Source organism: Geotrypetes seraphini, chromosome 2, assembly GCF_902459505.1.
Source record: "Geotrypetes seraphini chromosome 2, aGeoSer1.1, whole genome shotgun sequence".
In the NCBI taxonomy this organism is placed as follows: domain Eukaryota; kingdom Metazoa; phylum Chordata; class Amphibia; order Gymnophiona; family Dermophiidae; genus Geotrypetes; species Geotrypetes seraphini.
The window spans coordinates 146,842,904-146,867,057 of record NC_047085.1 but is presented as its reverse complement, the minus strand read 5'-3'; the positions used below and the strand labels follow the sequence as shown (position 1 = coordinate 146,867,057).

Sequence of the window (24,154 nt, the reverse complement as noted above, 5' to 3'; positions counted from 1 at the left end):
TAGTTTTAGGTTTCTTATTCAGATATTAATTTATACCACTTGGCGGCCTGATGCCCTAGCAAATCTGTCTGGAAGCTATACTAATTATTTAAATTTCGCCAATCAGGAAACTCTTTCTGAATGGCCTGCTTCAACTGCATAGATTATATCAGGAGGAATAATCAGTTTAATTCTGTGATGAAAGTCAGCAAATATTTTCTATAATCACAGCTATTATAAACGCTAAATCATAAATTAAATGAAAAGTGAAGTGCTCAGACCTTATAACCAATGTGTTTTAGTGCAATGACCAAAACGAGGTTAACAAGGGGACCATCATAGCCTTCACAGTCCCCAAACCACCTGTATTTAGCAATAGAAAGGAGATGTACTTATCTTAGTCAGGTGGTTATTAGTGATGCTAATCCTCGTTTAGACCAGTAAACCATGTGATGTGACTTTAAAATTTTTCTCAGCTGGTGTTGTTCTAACTATGGTCGCTGTCCCCCCGACCCAGGTTTCGTCTCTTCGTCAGGGAGGGACGTTAGTGCTAGAGAAAATATCATAAAAACATTAAACGACTTTATTCAACATGCTAAAAACTATTTTCTAAATAGTAACGAAAAGGTCATACTCATACATAGTAAATTAGTAAAAAGAATCTCATTAATTTTCATACCTATTGCTGGTTCACTAGGACTGGACCGGACCAAAGTTTTGGGTGAATTGAGTGCCTGAGCCCAGGACAAGCGTTTTATAACAAGAAAACCGGAACTGATGTAAAAAATTCAACCGGAAATGAGATCAGGCAGAAAATGACATTACGATCCGAGAATGATTATACCAAAAGCCATTCTATCTCGGAATTCAAGCCGTCTGGATAAAGGGTACGCCAATTGTAGATGAAACGCTGTTCTTTTTGTATTAATAACCTGGATAAATCTCCTTGAAAATGTTTAACGTGAATCAATACTGTGTATTGAAGATCACTGAGAGAATGAGCTTCACTCAACCAGTGAGAGACCAAAGGGGCGGTGATACGCTTAGTGCGAATGCTGCTCATATGTTCAATGATGCGCGTTTTAATTTTGCGGGTTGTTTGTCCAATATATACTTTATGACATGGGCATCGGATGTAATAAATAACGCCTTTAGAGTCACACGACGTGTCTGTGTTTAAATAAAACTTGCGACCTCTCGAAAATGGAATGATCAGATGAGCAGCATTGATGACATGATTGCATACTATGCATTTACCACAAGGTTGGTGAGGCGACCTCTGTACTATAGAAGTATCAGAGTGTTTATACTTTAATTTCTCACCCAAGTTTGGCCCTCTTGAGAAGGCAAACTTGGGTCTTTGACTAAGTGAAGGATGACTTTGGAGAATTGGCCAGTATTTTAAAATAATATGCTTGATGGCATTACTACTGCCCGTAAAAGGCATAACACAAACGGTATCAGGTTCTTTTTGTTGTCGGTTACTAGGTAACATTAGCCATGGGCGGTGACAATTTTTCGCCCTCTTCCATGCTCTTCTTATGACTTTACCAGGGTACCCACGGTCTTTAAATTTGTCATATAGCTCCATTGCTTGTTTGTTAAAATCTTCATCGTTTGAACAAATTCTTCTTAATCTAAGAAATTGGCCTACCGGAATGCCATTTCTTAAAGCTCTTGGATGGAAACTTCCATATTGCAAGAGTGAGTTACGATCAGACGGTTTTTTGTACAGGGAGGTAGAAATTTGATTATTATATTTACTAATCATAATATCTAAAAAAGATATTTGATGTTGATTATATTGATAAGTAAATGTTATATTTGGATCTTTGAGATTAATATCATTTATAAATTTATGTAAATCTTCTATACTGCCTCCCCATACAAAAAAGACGTCATCGACGAATCTTTTCCAACAAATAACTTGATGAAAAAGCAAAGACGTATAGACAAATAGCTCTTCAAATTGTGTCATGTATAAACACGCTATTGTGGGAGCCACTGTGGCTCCCATGGCTACCCCTTGTGTTTGAAGATATATTGAATTTTCAAAATTAAAGTAATTGTTATTAATGACCATAGATATCATTTCTTTCAGCATAGAACTTTTTCTATCTGTTATGTCTAATTTAGACAAGTAAGATTCCACTAACGTGACAGCCGCTAGCTGCGGTACATTTGTATAAAGGGCCACAACGTCAGCTGTAACTAGAAAAAAATGTTCTATAGATATTTGTTGAGCCATTTGATCTATAAACTGTAAGAAGTGAGAAGAATCCTTTATATATGACTTAGCTTGAGGCACAAATTGTTTTAAATGGCCATCGATATATTGAGACATGGGCTCTAAAACAGAGCCGATGCCATTACTATGTATGAGTATGACCTTTTCGTTACTATTTAGAAAATAGTTTTTAGCATGTTGAATAAAGTCGTTTAATGTTTTTATGATATTTTCTCTAGCACTAACGTCCCTCCCTGACGAAGAGACGAAACCTGGGTCGGGGGGACAGCGACCATAGTTAGAACAACACCAGCTGAGAAAAATTTTAAAGTCACATCACATGGTTTACTGGTCTAAACGAGGATTAGCATCACTAATAACCACCTGACTAAGATAAGTACATCTCCTTTCTATTGCTAAATACAGGTGGTTTGGGGACTGTGAAGGCTATGATGGTCCCCTTGTTAACCTCGTTTTGGTCATTGCACTAAAACACATTGGTTATAAGGTCTGAGCACTTCACTTTTCATTTAATTTATGATTTAGCGTTTATAATAGCTGTGATTATAGAAAATATCTGCTTCAACTGCAACCACTTATACCCTTGAGACTTTGTAATGCCAAATAATTGCTGTAGTTGTGAAAAATCAAGCATTTTCCCATTTGATAAAACATCATCTAATGCACGTATTCCTGCCTGCAGCCAATGCTTCCAGAAGATCTTAGACTCGCCAATTTGAATCTTGGAGTTCAACCATAAGGACTGACACGTGGATTGATGAATTGGAATATAGGTATTAGGTTATTAATAAATTTTAATGTTTGCCATGTGGAGAATAAAATTCTATTGTCCTTATAAATCCTAGGTAACTTGATACTTAAAACATGACACAATTGCAATTGAATTCTTTTTTTTTGTAGGAAAATGATTTTCTTTTCTTTTTTTTATATTTTTTATTCATTTTCAAAATTACATTAAGTGTTAAAATATATTCAATCACATAAACAATAAATAAATCACTTAGAAATAATCATTGACACATCTCACAAATTCTTATCCCCATCCCTATCCCAACCCTCCGTCCCATATATTCCATTATCATATAAAACATGTGATAATAAAATACCCCCCTCCCTGCACCTTAAATTAACAAATAATATAAGGGAACCAATTTTAAATTAATCTTTACAATATTTCGTTAATGGTTTCCACACATTCTGAAACTTTAATCCGGAAGATGCTCCATGATTTCAGGAAGGAGCTAATACATACCCTGCCGCATAATAAAAGCTTGATGGTACCAATAGAAATTTGGAAAATTTACCCCACCCGCCGCAATTGGTTTTTGCAAAGATATTAAAGCTATTCTAGCAGTTTTACCCAGCCAAATAAATTTAGTGAGAATTCCATTTAATTTCTTATAAAAGGATCCTTGGAAATAAACCGGCAACATACTCATTTAGTAGCAACTACAGGCATTATCATCATCTTAATATTTTGGACTCTCCTCCACCAGGAAAGATATAATGGGTTCCAATGCTCATACATTTCTTTGACTTTCAGCAATAAGGATTTTTCATTTATTGTTCACTGTGTCTTCAATGTTTTTTGAATCATGATACCTAAATATTTTATACCCTCTTCCTTCCAAAGGAATGGGAATGGATAAAATAATCCTTTTATACAATGCACATTTAATGGAAGAACCTCCGATTCGCTCCAATTTATTTTGTATCCAGAAAATTTGCCAAATCTATCAATCAATTCCAGTAAATGCGGTATGGTATATTCAGGATTCTTCAAATGAAGCAAAATATCATCTGCATAAGCACAGATCTTATATTCCCGACCTGTATAAGGAATTCCCTGTATCTCCTTTGCCTGTTTTATAGCCAACAAGGTTTCCAGAACAATATCAAAAAGTAAAGGAGATAAAGGACATCCTTGCCTAACTCCCCTCTCCAGAGAAAACGCTCTGAAAATGTATTATTTTTCTTCAGCGCATATCACTTTTACCATATACCCTCATCCCTCTTGTTCTACTCCTTCCCTCTATCTCATTTCTTCTAATATTATGTAACTTTTCCTCACCTCCCCACTTATCCTCACTTTCTAGTTTGTCTGTATACGTTATATATGTTTACTCTAAATATTCAATACACCTAACTATTCTCCCTTCTACCTATTTTAAATTTTATTGTTAACCGGTCAGATATTCGTTTTATGATCGGAATATTAAAAACTAATAAACTTGAAACTTGAATATATAATCTGGCAGAAGGGGAGTTATACAAGGTTTGAATCATTTGTATAAATCCATATCCTATACCAAACCAAGCCATCGCTTGATACATGAAAGTCCATTCTACACGACCAAAGGCCTTCTCTGCATCCAAAGAGAGAAAACACCTAAAAACGTACCTGTTCTCGAAACACCTAGGTAACGAACCAGGACAATAGCCCCCTTCGCAATATCATTCCCAAAACTGAATTTGTAAACTGTTAACCCCCAATCACAAACTATGAATACCCCATTCAATTTATGGAATTTTTCCAATTCTTTGTAAGCCGCATGGCACTTCAAGGCCCTGCAGCATACGAACTGTTGTTATTATCATTAATGTTCCCATTATCAGAAGTACACTGCAATACTCTGTAATTCGCTGTATGTACAGTTTCTCTTTATTGTAAACCGCCTAGAAGTCGCAAGATTGTTGGCGGTATATAAGAATAAAGTTATTATTATTATTATTTAAGGGAGGGGACAGGCTGGCCTGGGGGGGCAGTCCTTCAGAGGATGGGACAGGCCTTGGGGGGGTGCAGGCCTTCAAACGGGGAACAGGCCTTTAAAGGGGGGGACAGGCTAGGGATGGTGGCATAGGCCTTCAGGGAATACATGCAGGTCTTCAAAGGGGGGACAGGCCTTCAGGGATGGGGGGACAGGCCTTCAGGGGGGACAGACCTTCAGGGGAGGGGGGCCCTGGTGTAGAAGTACACGGAGGGAGGGAAGGGGGGTTCAAAGAGATGTGCATATGCCGGACTTTGGGGGGGGGAAGAAATAATGGGTCTAAAAATAGAGGAGAAGGAGAGAGATGATGGACAATGGGATTTAGGTTAGGGAAGGAACAGAAAGGGAGAGAAGTTGGACACAAGGGATGGTGTGGAGGGGGGAATAGAGATACTGGATAGGCGGTAGTTGGGAAAAGAAAGGGAGAGATTGTGGATCCTGGGGTGGTGGGGAAGGAGGGAGAGATGCTGGATGAAAGGTAGTTAAGAAAAGGTGGATCTGTGGATAGAGACGAAAAAAAAGAAAGATGCCAGACCTCCGGAGGAGGGAAGGGAAACGGAAGGGGAGGACAGAAATGCCAGATGGATGGTTAGAACGGAGAAAGAAGAAAGAAGAAGACCCTGGCAAGCAAGTTAACAGAAGATAACCAGAGCCTGGGACCAACAAGATTTGAATAATGACCAGACAACAAAAGTTAGAAAAACTAATTTTATTTTCCATTTTGTAATTACAATATGTCAGATTTGAAATGTGTATCCTGCCAGAGCCGGTGTTAGACCGCAAACGTGAGCTAGGATTTAACAGAGAGGAAAAGTCTTTTTGTTTGTTTATTTTGTTTACACCACAGCGCCAGTGTGTTTAGGAGAAGGCAAAGGGGGTAAAGAGGATATAAAATAAACCCACCAGGATGTTTGAAAAAATAAAACATCCAATTGAGCAGGAAAATCGAATAGAATAGAATCGAAAAACCAATTCAGTAGGCTGAATCGAATCAAATTTTTTTTTCCTGAATTGGGCAGCACTAGTGCATACCAATCATAAAAGGGAGAGCCTAAGCTAATTTTAGAACCAATAACTTAGCCAAAAGTTTTCCATCCACATTAATTAAAGAAATAGGCCTGTAGTTTGAAACCAACATGGGATCTTTATTTGGCTTTGGCAAAACAATAGTTAAAGACTCTGCCATAAAACCTGAAATACAACCTTTATAGTTAGTTGTGATTGATATAAATTTAGAAGATGAGGTAAAAGTATAATTTGAAATGATTTGAAGAACTCCACCGTGAATCCATCACTACCCAGAGCAGATCCAAATCTGAGGGACTTCAATTCTGCCTGTAGTTCCTTAAGGGCTCCTTTTACTAAGCTGTGAAAGCATTTTTAGTGTGCACAGAATTTTAGCGCACAGTAAACCTGTGCTACGCGGCTAGAACTAACACCAGTTCAATGCTGGCATTAGCATCTAGCGCGTGCGCTAAAACTATCGCAACTTAGTAAAAGGAGCCCTAAGTGATATAGATGCTTCAAGATTTCCTTTTTTATGCTCGGGAATTTTTGGCCCATGAATTAACTTTAAAAATTCTAAACCTCAATTTCTTTGTTTGAATAAAGCTCAGAAGAATATAAAGCTTTATAATAACCCAAAAACTGTTTTAAAATGTTACCAATTTGGGTATGAATTTTACCCTTATCATCATTAATAGCCACAATTTTAGCTTTTCTCTTTTTTGCTTTAAGGTAATTAGCCAATAATCTCCCCCCTTTATTCGAGTTTCCATAATACAGAGCCTGTTGAGAAAACAAATCTTTCCTAGCCAACTGTGAGGAAATCTCATTATATTTATATTTAACTTTCAACAGGGCATTTAAAGTTTCCTGATCCCATTTTGAGGCCAATTGTAATTCTAAAGTCAAAATATTTTGTTTCAAATTTGAAAATTCTGATTTTAGCAATTTCCTGATATGTGCTGAATACGAAATTATTTGCCCTCTCATTGTAGCTCTGAAAGCATCCCAAATTGTTCCCAAAGAGATTTCCTCTGAGATGCTGAGCTGAAAATATTCATTCATTTTCATTTGAATTTCCTTGAGAAAGTTTGAATCTGCAAGCAATGTATTATTAAATCTCAAAACAGGTCTAATAGAATCTGCTTCATTAAACTGATATTCAATCCAAATGCCAGCATGATCCGTCAAAAGGATCGGATCTATGTTAGCCTTTGTAACCTGTTAAGTTAAATTATCTGAAACAAAAATGTAATCAGTTCTTGAAAATGATTGAACATGAGAGCAAAAAGAAAATTCACAAGCGTTAAAATGAAAAAGCCTCCATATATCTTTCAATCCACATGACTAGACAAGATTGTCAAGACTAGTGATTTTAGTTGCTTACTAGGTTGTTTATCCAATAATGGATCCATGACAGCATTGAAGTAAGTCTCTGACCACAACTAATTTAGATGTAACCAATGACAGAATTTATTGCTGGAGTTTTTTAAAGAACTCGGCCTGATTTGAATTAGGTGCCTAAATATTAAGAAGTGTCAGGGTATCATTTCCTGAAGTCATTTCCACATGAAGCCATCTGCCCATAGGATCAGCTTGGGCTTACCAAATACAGCAGAACATTGCCTATTGATCAGGATAGCCACCCAGCCTTTTTCCCCACTGCAGAAGAATAAAAACCCAGCCCACTTCCAACTTGGCAGCCATGATAGATGACAAGTGTGTTTTCTGTATACAGCAAACATCTGCCTCTTGTTTTTTAAGGAAATTCAATACTTTTTTCCTCTTAACGGGATGGTTGAGACCATTAACATTTAAAGAAAATTTTTTAAATACCATTACATTAATAAAAGATATATATGCGACTTACAAATTAAATACACAAGTTTACCCTGTTTAAAATATCTAAAATAATACCCCACACATCCAGGAACCCTAACCTCCTCTAGCCCCCTAAAATAAAATATCATGGTGAACTTGGGTCGAATTAATAGACCCAACCTTCCCCTCCCATTCATTCCCAAAACTAAATCAATTCCCAACTTTAAATTAACCTAAGTAGATACAAAAATAATTATTAATTATAAATCAGTCATAGTAATCAAATCTGCAGAATCTTTAGAAGATTTTAATCCGATGTATGCATTTGTAGTGTATCTATTGCATTATTTGTACTGTGATTGATTGTTGTAAACCGCCTAGAACTCTTAGGTATGGCGGTATATAAAAATTATTATTATTATATGAAGCCCCTATACATTAAGAAGCTGCAATCAAATTTGTATTATTAATAACTCCAAGAAATTAATTTACCACCAAAAACCCTACCGCAATTAACACCTTCCCTAAACTATTTTCATTCATCCTTAATTTATAACCATCCATAAAATGACATGCAGAAAATAAAGGTCCCTTCCCTTTTAAAATTAAATATTACAAAGTATAATAAATATATATAAACATATATAAATAAGGTCAGAATTTCCTTAGAACAATATATCTTATAGGATGATCCCTAGCAAAGGAAAAACAACCTGTTACTTCTAATACAGCTTATTTAATATAACCTATAAAATATAAATTATGCACTCAGGAATATTGAATAAAGCACAGTTATTTACCGTAACAGTTGTTATCCAGGGATAGCAGGCAGCTATTCTCACATATGGGTGACGTCATCCACGGATAGCCTCGCAAGCATACTTGCTTGTAGAAAACTTTAGAAATTTTGAGTCAGCCGTACTGAGTATGTGCGAGTGCCTTCCGGCCCAGCACAGGGTGAGTCTCCTCAGTTCAGTTAGCTAGCAGAGAAGCCAACCAGGGGAGGTGGGTGGATTGTGAGAATAGCTGCTTGCTGTCCCAGGATAACAACTGTTACGGTAAGTAACTGTGATTTATCCCAGGACAAGCAGGCAGCCTATTCTCACATATGGGTGACTTCCAAGCTAACCCGAATGGGATGGTGGGAGGGTTCGCAGCTTAGGAGAATAAATTTTGTAATGCTCTCTGACCAAAATGGCCATCCCATCTGGAGAAAACATCCAGACAATAACGAGAGGTGAAAGTATGAACTGATGACCAGTTGGCAGCTTTACAAATTTCCTCAATACAAGTGGATCTGAGGAAAGCTACTGAAGCCGCCTTGGCTTTGACTTTATGGGCTGCGCCTTGACTCTGTAGATGTAGTCCAGCCTGGGCATAGCAGAAAGAGATACAAGCAGACATCCAGTTGGAGATGGTATGCTTAGAGACTGGATGTCCCAACTTGTTCGGATCAAAGGAGACAAAAAGTTGAGGAGCAGTTCTGTGTGGTTTGGTGCGTTCCAAGTAGAAGGCCAAGACACTTTTACAGTCCAGAATATGAAGAGTTGATTCTCCAGGGTGAGAATGTGGCTTTGGAAAAAAAACACTGAAAGAACAATGGATTGGTTGAGATGAAATTCTGAAACCACTTTAGGTAAGAATTTAGTGAGTATGAAGGACCACCTTGTCATGATGGAAGACTGTGAAAGGTGGATCAGCAACTAAAGCTTGCAGCTTACTGACTCTTCGAGCAGATGTGAGGGCAATGAGAAACACCACTTTCTAAATGAGATACTTTAGATGAGCCGTAGACATTGGTTCAAACAGAGGTTTCATCAATTGAGGAAGAACAACATTGAGAACCCAAATCACTGGAGGCGGTTTGAGAAGAGGTTTAACATTGAAAAATCCTTTTTCTCACAGGTTGAGAAAACTGAAGAGGAGTTATGTTGAAAGGTACCAAGCTGTCAGGTGCAGAGACTGCAGGTTGGGATGAAGTAGAGACCCTTGACTCTGTGTAAGCAGAGACGGAAAAACTGGTAGAAGGTATGGCTCCCTGCTGCTGAGTTGAAGTAGAATGGAGTACCAAGGTTGTCTCGGCCACCGAGGAGCTATCAGAATCATGATGGCATGATCATTCTTCAACTTGACAAGAGTCTTGAGAATGAGAGGGAATGCATACAGAAAGTGATTCGTCCATTCCAGTAGAAAAGCATCTGCTTCGAGGTGATGAGGAGAATATATCCTGGAGCAGAACTGAGGCAGTATGTGGTTGTGGGGAGATGCAAAGAGATCTATCTGAGGAGTTCCCCATGAGAAAAAATGTGATGAAAAGGCGAGGAATTGAGTGTCCATTCGTGAGATTGCAGAAGACGACTCAATTTGTCTGCCAAACAGTTTTTCGCCCCTTGGATGTAGACAGCTTTCAGGAAGGTGTTGTGGACGATTGCCCGGTCCCAAACCTTCAGAGCTTCTTGACAAAGGAAGGGAGATCCTGTTCCTCCCTGTTTATTGACATAGAACATGGCGACTTGGTTGTCCGTCCGAATGAGGACTACCTGGTCTTGAAGAAGATGTTGAAAAACTTTGAGAGACTGAAGATCGCTCTGAGTTCCAACAGATTGATGTGACACTAATGATCTGTGCTGGTCCAGTGGCCTTGAGTATGGAGACCATTGAGATGAGCCCCCCTAAGAATAGGAATCTGTCGAGGAATCTGTCGTGAGGGGGCATTTGAAACAGAAAGCCTCTGGAGAGATTGGAAGAGAGCAACCACCAGCGGAGAGACTGTCTCAACGAAGGAGTCTCTCGTATGAAGAGAGACTGAACAAATTGCAGCTCTACACTCTTGAGGTACGTAGGGAGAGGGGAGACATGATGAAAACATTTAAGTACCTCACGGGACGTGTCGAAGTGGAAGATGATATTTTCTTTCTCAAGGGACCCTCGGCCACAAGAGGGCACCCGCTCAAACTCAGGGGCGGAAAATTTCATGGCGACACCAGAAAGTATTTCTTCACAGAGAGAGTGGTTGATCATTGGAACAAGCTTCCAGTGCAGGTGATCGAGGCAGACAGCGTGCCAGACTTTAAGAATAAATGGGATACCCATGTGGGATCCCTACGAGGGTCAAGATAAGAAAATTGGGTCATTAGGGCATAGACAGGGGGTGGGTAAGCAGAGTGGGCAGACTTGATGGGCTGTAGCCCTTTTCTGCCATCATCTTCTATTTTTCTATGTAATGTATCGAAAGAGTGGTTCGCAAGCCTGCGTCCACTGAAATGCCAGGGTCCACTGAGGAATTCTGACGTGAAGTCTGCCAAAAGGAGTCACGTGTACTGTGGATGCCATGTGACCTAGGAGGACCATCATGTGTCTTGCTGAGATTGAAGAGCGGGAAGAAAATGCATGACAGTTGAAGAAGAGCATCCAGACATTGTTGAGGAAGGAATGCTCTGAGTTGGATAGTGTCCAGAACAGCTCCGATGAACTGTAGATTCTGAGAGGGCTGAAGTTGGGATTTGGGAAAGTTGATTTCGAATCCCAAGCTTTGTAGGAACCACATAGTCCGTTGGGTTGCTACAATAACCCCAAGATGTTAAATCTTTGATGAGCCAGTCGTCTAGGTAGGGAAACACCTGAAGACCATGGTTCCTTAGAGCTGCTGCTATCACCACCAGGTACTTGGTAAACACTCTGGGAGATGAAGCCAGGCCAAAGGGTGGCACTCTGTATTGGTAATGCAGATTCTCCACCCAAAATCTGAGGTATTGACGGGAGGTCGGATGAATGGGTATGTGAGTATAAGCCTCCTTGAGATCTAATAATCAATCATTCTGATCTAGAAGGGGGCAAAGGGTCGCCAGGGGCAACATGCAAAATTTTTCTTTGACTAAAAATTTGTTGAGAGCCCTGAGATCCAGAATGGGTCGCAGATCTCCCGTCTTCTTCAGAACTAGAAAGTAACGGGAATAAAACCCCCCTGCTCTGCTGTTCCAGAGGAACTTATTCGATGGCATGGAGACGAAGTAAAGCATGAGCTTCCTGAAGAAGGGCGGTCTGGGATGGATTGGAAGGATACTCTCTTGGAGGCAGCTCTGGTGGAACCTGAGTGAAATGAAAAGAGTATCCTTCCTGATTATTGACAGCACCCAGAGGTCAGATGTAATGGTCTCCCATCGATGGTAAAAATGATGGATACAACCTCCTATGGGAAGAGGGGAAGACATAGGCAGAACTAAGGAGATTATGCTCTGTGTTAAACAGTCAAAAAGGCTACTCAGCCTTAGGCTCAGCAGAAGGCTGAGGTTTCTGTTGCTTCTGCTGCTGTGGTTTCTTGGGAGGTGCTCGAGTGTAAGGAGCCACCCTTGGAGTATAACACCTCTGGAAAACTGGAGAAGGGCGTGAAAATTTTGCAGGAGCTGGTTTTGGCTTTGGTCTGACAATAGAAGCAAATGATTTTTCATGTTCAGACAATTTCTTAGCCTCTATGGATTCATCAAAGAGGTCATTGCCCTTACAAGGAATGTTAGCCAGATGGTCCTGAAGATTAGGGTCCATGTCAATGGCGTGAAGCCAGGCCAAGCGATGCATCGCTACAGAGAAAGCAGATATTTCAAAGGCATCATAAGATGACTGGAGAAGATATAATCTGAGTTGTGACAAAGTAGCAGTGACTTCTTGGAACTCAAAATGCCTATGTTGATCCATGTTCTTCAGAAAGCCTGGAAAAATATCAATGAGGAACTTGAGATAAGTAATAAATACAAAATTGTAGTTGAGGACTTTGGAAGACATCATAGCATTTTGATAAAGACGACGTCCAAACTTGTCCATGGTCTTACCCTCTCTTCCAGGAGGAACTGCAGCATAGACCCTGGAAGGATGGATTCTTTTCAACGAGGACTCCATAAGGAGGGATTGGTGAGATAACTGTGAAATCTCAAACCTTTGCAATGTAGAGTTCTATACCTCGATTCCAACTTGCCTGGAATAGCAGGTATAGCATAAGGAGTCTACAGACATTGTCTGAAAGTTTGAGACAAAAGCCGGTTAATAGGGAGCTTAAGTGACTCTGCAGGAAGTTGAAGCAGATGCATTACCTCTATATACTCCTTAGAGTATTTAGAACCAGCATCTAATTGAATTTCCAGGAAGGAAGAGAAAGATAGCTGATCCGCCAAGGCCTTGCCTTCAGAGGGGCTCGATGACCTCAAGACGCCTCGAGTGGAGAACAAAGGTGAAGCCTCTCTGGAGAAGTGGCAATCCAAAGAATATGGAGACTTGGAGGAGGCAATGAAAGCAGCTGAGTCCTCAGGGTCTAGAAGCGGTGACCTTGATCGAGGAGTTGGAGGCCTCAAAGAGCTGGAAGGTCTGGAATGAGGCCTGGATGAGGAAGGCTGCTCTTTGGAAGAAAACCTGTGCCTCAATGGATGTCTTGATGAGGGCCTCGATTGACGACGAGAGTGGTGTCTGGAAGCAGGTCTCGAGTAAGATCGAGGAGACTTCGCCCTATGTATGGAAACAGGCAATGCTGCTGGTGAATGAATAGGGCTAGAAGCTGTAGAAACTAAGTGGTTTGGATCGAGGAATCTCAAAGCACTCCCAAAGACTCTGCTCCTTTTATGGAGTGTGAGGATTCCTGTCGAGACACTCGCAAAGAATCTACTCCTTGCATAGAGTGTGTTGTTGCCAGACCAGACACTCGCAAAGACTCGGCTCCTTGCACAGAGTGTGAAGCTTCAGCTCCAGGCATAGGCAGGGACTCGACCTCGTGGGAGACTGCTGATTGCCCAGGCTGGATTACAGGAGGCATAGTCGAGGCAGAACCGTATTTGCTCAGTAATTAAACAAATTGCTGCTCCAACATGCTGGAAAGAAGCCTGCAAATGTGGATCCTGAAACTGGACCACTTGCTGAGGCTAAAGGCTCTAAGGTGGCAGTGGAGATGTGCTTCGACTTGGAGGTCTTGGAGTGCTTGAGGACCACCACTGGAACCTTCTGCTTAGGTATCTGACCCAAGGGAAGCTCAGGAGAAGACAAAGCAGGTGTACTCGAGGCCAAAGATGATCCGAATGAGGAAGGTCTGATGAGACTCGAGGTCGAAGTCGTGGAAGCAGGAGAACCCTTGATGGAAGGTGGAACCGAGGCAGCACTCGAGGTTGAGGGTGTCACTGAAGAGTCCATCCTGAAGAGTTTTTCCACTAAAACCCGACGATGTTTAAGGGCTCGAGGTTGAAGAGTAGCACAGTGCTCGCATGATTTAGGACTATGGTCAGGCCTGAGGCACTTAAGGCACCAGCAGTGTGGGTCCATGAGAGAAATCGCACGCTGGCACTGGTTACACTTCTTGAAGCCTGTTACTGGCCGGGACATAAGAGGGAAGATAGTTGCTGCGAAGTCGAAGCCCCCAGGCTGCGGCCGAGCAGCCTGCCCCGCCAGTCAGTCGACAAAGAAAAATAAAATAAAGTCTTCTTTTTTTATTTTTTAAATAGAAAATAACGCAGCGATTCGTGACTAAAAAGAACTCAAACCGTGGTGAGAGAAGGCATGAAGTGAACGAAGTTCAACGCAAAGTGTCAAAGTACAGACTTCTCGGCTCCATGGAACCGAAGAGACTCGCCCTGTGCTGGGTGGGAAGGCACTCACACATGCGCAGTGCGGCTGACTCGAAACTTCTAAAGTTTTCTACAAGCAAGTATGCTTGCGGGGCTGTCCGCATCGGGGCTCCGTGGATGACGTGAGAATAAGCTGCCTGCTTGGCCTGGGATAAATAATATTACATTAGAATATTAACTGAAGAATTCATAAACTCACTGTCTCCCCAAATTATTACCAAAAATATCATAGGAACCTATTTATAAGACATACAATATGTCCTTACAAAATCATCTATTCAACTCTTGCTAAACAGCTGATGTTTTCAAAATGGACTTTTCAAACCAATTCCTGCTGTTTTCTTTCGTATTGCCATCCACATGACTGCTGCAGTCTCCATATATATATGAGCTGTTGATTCCTTTCATTAGAATATGAAACCCCCATAAGGAGATATCTGTATCCAGACCCTAACATTTCATGCCCTCAAAAATTATAGCAGCCTTAACCAGAAAGGAACACTGCCATATCTGAGACCATGAAAATATGAAAAGCAAAGCAAACAATCAATGTACTGTTGCATTCTGCCATATTAAGACTAAGAATGAAGCTGTCAGTCTGTTATCTTCATTGAAATTCTCCAATTGACTCAGTTTGTGAGGCTCAGTTCACCCCGGAGAGAACCATCTCAATTAATTCACTGCAGCCGTCTTCCATAGCAAAACCGGAAATGAAGCTGACAGTTTATTTTGTCACTGAATTACCATCTGATCTTCACTGACAAGCATATATTTTATAGTAAATATAGCCACAGCTTCCAAACCCGCTAGGATTGATGAGTTAACTCCTCATTTTATTAGTATGTTATCTCTCATAAGGTGATATCATTAACCATTCTATAACGCTTCATATTAAACAAACAATTCCCTGTGCTTTCTTTGAATCCATCCTGAAAATGAAGCTGTTTCCTTTTCCCCTTCTCATTTTTTTTTAAACTTATGCCTAAAAATTAATTTATGACCTCTTAAAGGTAAATGGAAATAAATTCAAACTGTTATACAGAACTTGAAGAGTCTGATAGAATCAACCGCTGTTACCAACTGTCAGCAGTATTAACTCTTAATACACCATGACCAGTTATTGAGTCATACGACTTTGCTCCAAATTTATAAATTCTTTCAATTTAACAGGATCCTGATAATGACTTTTCCTGTTATTAAAAGTAATTTTCATTACTGCAGGGTACATTAGCCTGTACTTTGTTCCCATTTCTCTTAACTTTGGTCTTAACTGCAAAAATTCTCTCCTAAGTGTGGCAGAGTGCTTCGCAAAGTCAGGAAGAAATAAGATACGTAAATTTCTCCACTTTATAGTTTTTGCCACTTTTGCAGCTGACAAAATTTCCATAACTTGTTGGAATCTCAAAAGTCTGAATATTAACGGTCTTGGACCCTGTTGATTATGTGAAGTAACGAAAGGACTTCTGGAATTAAAGATATTAAAAACTCAATTGGGTTATTCCCCTCCAGCCCTTCTGGCACACCTAAAAGCCTGACATTATTCCGTTGGATCCTATTTTTCATCTCCTCAAGCTCCTGAGTTATTCGGATTATGCTCTTATGATCAGCCTGACACTGTAAAAGTGTCTCCTCAGCCCCCGACATTCTCCTTTACAACTGCTCTGTATGAGTGACACAGCTTGCCATTTGGTGTAATAGATTATTTTTTTATTTTTATAAATCTTTATTAATTTTCAATCATAGTGCACAACAATTATACACACAAATAATAGTACAGCACAAACACTTCTAACTAATAAATGTACCTAACAATCACTTTAACCCCCAGCCCCAAATTAATAATCCATTACAAAGCATCCATTTAGAATCATCCTGTGAATCCCCACCCCCTTCCTACCTGGATGTGTATAAAGAAATGACCAAAAATGAGATCAATCCTTACAATAACTTATCAACGGCTCCTAAACCCTCAAAAATGTTTTATAATTTCCATGTTGTACAGCCAATATCCATATTTTAAAAATATGACACAATGATTCCCACCAAAAACTGTAACTCAACCTGTCCCAGTTTTTCCAATTCCTCAAAATCAGTTGTATAGCAACCCCTGTCATTATCAAAAGAAGTTTATTATTGTGAGATAAAATTTGACTTTTAGCTCTCATCATTGTGCCAAATAACACTGTGTCGTATGTTAAAGCTACAGGATTCTCCAATAATTTATTTATTCGATCTCAAATAGATTTCCAAAATTTTTTAATCAATGGACAGTACAACATCAAATGATCCAATGTCCCTGTTTCAAGATGACAGTGCCAACATCTATTAGTTTTAGAACTATCCAACTTATGTAACTTAACAGGAGTCCATACTGCTCTATGCAACAAGAAAAACCAAGATTGTCTCATAGATGCTGACACTGTATATCTCATCCTCCAAGTCCAACTTCGTGGCCATTGAGATGCATTAATCTGATGATTTATCTCAAAGCTCCAAATGTCACAAAGACCATTATTTGGTTTCTTATTCAACATGTCAGATATTAATTTGTACCACTGAGAGGCCTGATGACCCAGGAAATAATGATAGATTATTTAGTTCCTCCTTAACCCCACTGAGCTGCTCAGTAGTTTCCCTCAACACTTATTTTATTGTGTTTAAATCCAAGCATATCTGCTCAATCAACTTCAGCGGAGTCTTTAGGCAGGGGAATTTTTGACGGAGTAGGATGGTCATGTTTTGATCATTTTGCTGATCTCGAAGGTACTGCTGCTGCTGTTTCCGTAAAAGCTTGCCTGCCTGAAAACAAGTTTAATTTGGTTTCACACTTATTTTCACCTCAAAATATCAATGGAAAATTGATTTTGAATGAATAAATAGTCGGTAAGTCTCAGGGAGAAGGAGAACAATGGAATCCCGTGTCCATTTTCTAGCGAGCAAAACTCCGCCCCCTATACAAACCTTTTTTAAACCCTGCTAAGCTAACTGCATTTATCACATTGTCTGGCAATGAATTTCAGATTTTAATTATACATTGAGTGAATAAATATTTTTTTTCCTATTTGTTCTTAATTTACTACTTAATAATTTCATTGCATGCTCCCTGGTCCTTGTATGAGGCATTTTTGGAAAGAGTAAACAAGCAATTCACACCTATTTATTCCAATCCACTTAGTATTTTATAGACTTCTATAATTTCTCCCCTCAGCCATCGCTTCTCCTGTAGGCCTATGCCTGTATCACCATTTTTAGGCTTTGGGCCTAGTGAGGAAATTTCATTTTCCCTTCTGTCAGCATCTTGGGATTTCAGACTGCTTGTCTATTTGCTTAAGGAGAATTTAGAGTGGACCAGTGGTCTTCTAGGCTTGGTTGTCTTATCTCCAGGACAATCTATGAGGTCACTGGACCTTGGGAAGTTAATGCAGGACACTTTGTATGTGAGAAAGAAATCTGCCTGGCAACTAGGACTTCATTGGACAGAGATTACCCCTTTTGGGGTGTGCAGAAGAGACGAAAAAGAGAGATGTGACCAGTCTCAGGTAGATTGGAGACATTGGAAGATTGCAAATGGAGTTGGAAAGTTGGTCGTATATTATATTTCTATTATCTGTGTTTTTATCAAATACTCTACTTTTTGAGAATTTTCATGTTGTGTTCCAAGTGGGGGTTAGGCTGTTACTTCCTCCTCATTGTTACTCCCCCTAAAACCCATAATTTCACCCTATTCTTATTTCCTAAAGACCTCCACTTCCCTTTGGTAACTCTTTACCCAACATATATTACCTTAAAAATTCTATGTCATCGCTTATTCTATTCCTTCAAATTTTGAATGTAATTTTTGTTTTAGTTTGGATGTAATCCGCCTTGAACTGCAAGGTAATTGCGGAATAGAAATCACTAAAGTAATGTAATGTAATGTAATTATTAATTAAAGTGGTCTGTGAAAAGTATGGTCTTTATTCCTTTTTGAACTTTCTGGTGTCCTTTTCTAGTTTTAATTCCTTCAGAAGGGAGTTTCATTATATTGGAGTCACTGTATGGCTGTGTAGTCTGGTTGCTATCTATCGTGTTTCCCTAAAAATAAGACAGTGTTATATTCATTTTGGGTCCAAAAAATGCAGTAGGGCTTATTTTCGGGGATGTCTTATTTTTTCATGTACAATGATCATCTCTCCCTTCCTCTCCTCTACCCCAATTCTTCCTCTTTCGTTTCTCTCCTCCACAAGTGCAACATCTTTCCTCCTCTTTCACCCATCCCTTGTGCCTTCCCTCTGCAGCATCTTTCTATCCCTCCCTCCTTCCCATCCCCCCATGCAGCAGAACCCTTGAGCAGCATCTTTCTAACTCTCCCTCTTGCCCATCCCCCTGTTCAGCAGAACCTTTGCACAGCATCTTTCTATCCCTCCCTCCTTCCCATCCCCCCATGCAGTAGAACCACGCCGACCCTCCCACCGCGAGACTAACATACCTCCCTCTAAACAGCAGCATCAGCAGCACTCTAAACAGGCTGCTTCATGGCCTTCTCCCATCGGGGCCTTCCCTGTGCTGCATTGCTGATGACATCATGATGATATGGCAGAGGGTAGGACCCAGCGGAAGAAGACCACAAAGCAGCCTGTTTAAAATACTGCCGATGCTGCTGTTTGGAAGGCGGTATGTCAGTCTCACAAGTGGGAGGGTAAGTGGGGTTCAGATAGGAGGGAGAGATGGAAAGGTGCTGCGCAGGGGAATGGGTGGAAGGGTTCATTTGCATGGCGGGGGAGTGCTGCTGCTGGCGAATCCAGGGATGGAGTCGGGGAGTGTTAGGGATATTCGGGAGGGGCTTCAGGGGCAATCTAACTAGGGCTTATTTTTGGGGTAGGTTTTATTTTCGGGGAAACACAGTAGGTATTGAGGTTCTGAAAGATGAATGATTTTGTGTGTCAGCAACTAGATTTTGAATTTCACTCTGCTTTTAATCGGGAGCCAGTGTAACTCCTTCAGTGTCACTTAATCCCTCCATTGCCCCAGGTATGTTAGATAGATTGTGAGCTCACCGGGACAGAGAGGGAAAACTGCTTGAGTACCTGAATAAATGCATGTAAACCGTTCTGAGCTCCCCTGGGAGAACGGTATAGAAAATTAAAATTAAATTAAATTCAGAAGTGGAGTGGCACTTCTTTGCTTCAATTTACCCAGCAGAATTCTTGCTGCTGTATATTGTACTATTTGGATCTGCCTGATCAGGTACTTTGGTACGCCCAAGCAGGACTGCATTGCAGTAGTCAAAGATTGAGAGTACCAGAGATATTAATATGTTGGACATTGATGGGTTTTTTTTAATAGTAGTTATTTCATATCTTGTACATTCATTCTTCTTTGTAAATTATGCTGAACTGATTTTTGATGGGTGATAAAAAGTTGTTAAATCGCAAGAAGATTGTGAAAAATTGTAAAACGACCTTGTGAGACTGGGCATCAAAATGGCAAATTATGTTTAATGTGAGCAAGTACAGAGTGATACATGTGGGAAGGAGGAACCTGAGCTGTAGCTATGTGATGTAGGATTCCTCGTTGGCAGTGACTGTTCAGGAAAAGGATCTAGGTCAATGTTTTTCAACCTTTTGACACCTATGGACCAGTGGAAATAAAATAATTATTTTGTGGACCGGCACCAGTCCGCGGACCGGCAGTTGAAGAACACTGAACTAAGTCGTGCCCATCTCCACCCAATCTCCGCCCCAGACCATAATTGTAACACCATTTTTTCCATTCATTTTTCATATATATACACACACACACACAATATATAATCGTATTAACAACACATAATGGTTAACCACAAAATTAAAATACACAAAGCACATTGTATGCTTTTCAACATTCATTCCTACCAGAAAACAGATAACCCCATGCAAATACAGGACCAAAAACTAAAAGTACTAATATTTACAAACAAAACCTAAGATGCAAGACTCTGCAAGCAGTACAATCCCAGAGGAAAAGAAACAAATGCATTTCTTCCTGAACAGACAGCAGATGTAAACCAATCACTAAATTAAAAAATAAAATCATTCCCCCTATCATTGTTGTCTCCCTCCCTCCATGCTGTGCCTTGCCTTCTGGCCTGCCCTCCAGTGTTATCTTCGGGGCAGTCCATGGTGCGATCAACGCGGTGTCTTCGGGACGGCTCCCTAAGTTCTGCAGTACACAAAGCTATGGGCAGCGGCTCCTCGCGCATGTCCCGTGCCTCATCTGGAAGCCTTCCCTCTGACGTTGCAACGTCAGAGAGAAGGCTTCCGGTTCAGGCGCAGGACACGCATAGGAGCTTATTCCCATGGCTTTGTGCACTGCAGCACTCAGGGAGCCGGCCCGAAGACGGTGCATTGATTGCAACTTGGACCGGCGGCTGAAGAACACTGTCTTCTGCCCGATGACGTGCCGGCCCTGTGGACCAGCAGAAAATTTCTGCGGACTGGCACCGGTCCACGGACCGGTGCTTGAGAACACTAATCTAGGTGTCATTGTTGAGGATATATTGAAACTCAGCTCAGTGTGTGTGCGATAGCTAAGAATGCAAATAGAATGTTAGGAATTATCAGGAAAGGAATGGCAAACAAGGATGAAAATGTTATCCTGTCTTTGTATGGCCGCACCTTGAATACTATTTGCAATTCTGGTCACTATATCTCAAAAAAAATATAACAGAATTAGAAAAGGTACAGAGAAGGGTGATGAAAATGATAAAAGGGATGGGGGCGACTTTCCTATGAGGACATGCTAAAGCAACTAGGACTCTTCAGTTTGGAAAAGACGGCTCAGGGGAGATATGATAGAGGTCTATAAAATACTGAGTAGACTGAAAAGGGTAGATGTGACTTACTTGTTTACTGTCTCCAAAAATACATAAGAGGGGGCATACTACTAAGTAGTAGATTTAAAACAAACTGGAGAAAATATTTCTTTACTCAATGTGTAATTAAACTCTGCAATTTGTTGCCGAAGAATGTGATGAAATCAGTTAGCATTGCAGGGTTTAAAAAAGGTTTGGATAATTTCCTAAAAGAGAAAGCCATAGGCTATTATTGAGATGGCTTGGGGAAAATCCACTGCTTATTCCTAGCATAAGCAGCATATTTGTTTTACTTCTTTGGATCTTGCCAGGTACCTGTGACCTAGTTTAACCACTGTTAGAAACAAGATATTGGGCTTCATGGACATTTGGTCTGTCCCAGTATGGCAATCCTTATATTCTTATGTAAACAAAGAGTTCAAAATGCAACTACTATTCAACTGTACATGATTTCTTACATTAAGATTTATGAATTTAGGCTACCAGTTAATTTACCAGAAACACATTTTTAGAAGTCAATAGCATCCCTGTCAGTTTAGATACTAATAGAGAACTACTTAAACATCATACACATAAAATTGTAAGTTATTTGGTTGATTTAGTTATGTATTCCAAATTGCATATGTTTTTGTATTATGCTGATCTGTAAACTGCCTTGGAGGATCTATTGATCAATAAGGTGGTCTGGAAATATTAGTAAACACTAACACCGTTCCTTGGGCCAAAATATGCTAATATTTATCTTATTCCAGAGCACTATGAAGATCAAAGTATAGTCAGAAAAGGAATCTGAATTACTATAGTACGTTATGAAAAATCTAAGATCAATTTTGAATAATTAAGAACAGCTTAATTATTCAAAATTGATCTTAGATTTTTCATAACGTACTATAATAATTCAAATTCCTTTTCAAAATAAGATTTTGATTCAGATTCCAGATTCAAAATAAGATTTAAAAATACAATCTTACCTAAATGTTTTCTTTGTACCTTCCCTTCTCATCCGTTTTGTAGGAATTGGCGTGTTTGTCATATCAACTGTTGAATCTTCAAAGCTGATATCTGTACCTCTATTTGGAGTCATGCCTTTTACAAAACAAAAAGCAAGATAGATTATCTCATGGAAACCTTGGTTCTAATTTTAGTGTATATCCAGGTTATCTTCTGCAACAAAAGATTAGGTTCTTACCTTTGCTAATCTTCTTTCTTGTAAATCCTCACTTTATTCCGGGACCAGTGGGTTGTTTACCTTCTCCCGCCAGGGACTTTAGGAAGACTCAAACATATGAAGGTTTCACCCCTCCCCCTCACAGCTTACTCTGAACACGCCCCTGCAACTCCCAGTCAGTCTTCAAGCAGCCAGGAACATACGCAGAGGATAACAAACAAGAGAACGAAGAATGGGGAACTCCCCGACAAGTAAATCAATTCTGCTCATATAAACAAATGCAATAACAATGTAAAATGAAATAGGTTATGAAATATTGAAAACCTGAACAACAAAACAGTGCTATAAAGAGACACAGCCTGCACTGTCAGAAGGGGGCACCTGAACTAGGGAGCGCCCCCCCTTCCCAATTAATTGCTAAACCCAGTCTGATGGCACTCTTATAAAGGCTGGTCAGAAGCAGAAATCCAGGTTACTTGTAAGGCAGACAATCGGCGAATCAGCAAATATAGGGCTGGTTCCTGGAATAAAGTGAGAATTTAAAAGAAAGAAGATTAGCAACGGTAAGAACCTAATCTTAATAATAATAACAGTTTATATACCGCAGTACCGTGAAGCTCTATGTGGTTTACAAAAGAATAAAAGAGGGTACAAATTGATTGGACTTAAAAGAGGTGAAAGCAAGTGGTTGATAGGTCAAGAGAACCGTTATTGAGGAGAGAGAGATGTATGGGTCAGCTGTCTAGATACTTCAGGAACAGATGTGTTTTTAGGCTCTTCCTGAATTCCTCATAAGTAGTGGGCGAAAGCAATTGTTCTAGATCTTTACCCCATAATGCTATCTGATGTGAGAGAAGGTGTTCATGGTGTTTTTTTAGTTTACATCCTCTAACTGGGTGGGAAATGAAGTTCAAATTTGAGCTTCTCTTTTGTCTGTTGGCTGAGAAGAAGAAAAGGTCAGTTATGTATTTAGGGGCTAGTCCGTATAGTACTTTAAAGCAGAGGCAGGCAAACTTAAATGTTACGCGTGCTTCCATCGGTAGCCAGTGTAACTGCCGGTAGTAAGGTGTCACGTGATCAAATTTCTTTACCCCGAAGATTAATCTGACCGCTGCATTTTGCATTAATTGTAAACTTCGCATATTCTTTTGGGAGATTGCTAAATAGGTGATGTTACAGTAATCAAGTTGACTCAGTACGAGGGATTCTGAATGCTGAGGTATCAAAATATGATTTAATGGATTTAAGTTTCCAGAGAGTGAAAAAACCCTTTCTGATTAAGGAGTCCACCTGGTCTTTCATGGTTAAGCATTGATCCAGAGTTACACCCAGTATCTTCATGGTGGACTGAATAGGGTAACTAAGTTTATTGATGCATAGTGGTGTTTTGGTGTCAAGCGGATGTGGCGAAGCAACAAAAAATTTTGTCTTCTCTGAATTAAGTTTGAGCTTGAAGTCTGTCATCCAATGCTCCATCAAAAACTGAATAATTTTATCCCCAGCTGGGTTAATTGCACACCCAGTGAGGACATGTAGACATTGAAAAGCAATGGGGATAGCGGTGACCCTTGCGTCACACCGGATGTGTTGCTCCAGGTATCGGAGAGATCATAATTGAAACGTACTTGATAGATATGGGACATAAGGAAGCCATGAAACCACCTCACCCCTGATGCCAATAGCGTCTAGGCATTGTAGCATTTTCGCATGGTCTACTAAATCAAAGGCGGAGCT

General features: G+C 40.0%; 1 protein-coding gene and 1 long non-coding RNA gene across 3 annotated transcripts in view; both read right to left on the bottom strand.

Annotated features, from left to right (window-relative positions):
- SMCHD1 (structural maintenance of chromosomes flexible hinge domain containing 1) overlaps positions 1-24,154 on the bottom strand; it is a 719,028-nt gene that overhangs the window by 5,612 nt on the left and 689,262 nt on the right. For both annotated transcript variants that reach the window (XM_033933958.1, XM_033933959.1), the window contains one exon: positions 22,224-22,338. In XM_033933958.1, coding sequence (XP_033789849.1) covers positions 22,224-22,338 — 115 coding nt within the window. The remainder of the gene's footprint in view (positions 1-22,223; positions 22,339-24,154) is intronic.
- On the bottom strand, positions 140-920 carry LOC117355432. The gene is made up of 2 exons (XR_004538366.1): positions 659-920; positions 140-529 (listed from the first exon to the last, which is right to left on the bottom strand). It is a non-coding gene; the product is annotated as an uncharacterized LOC117355432 (long non-coding RNA).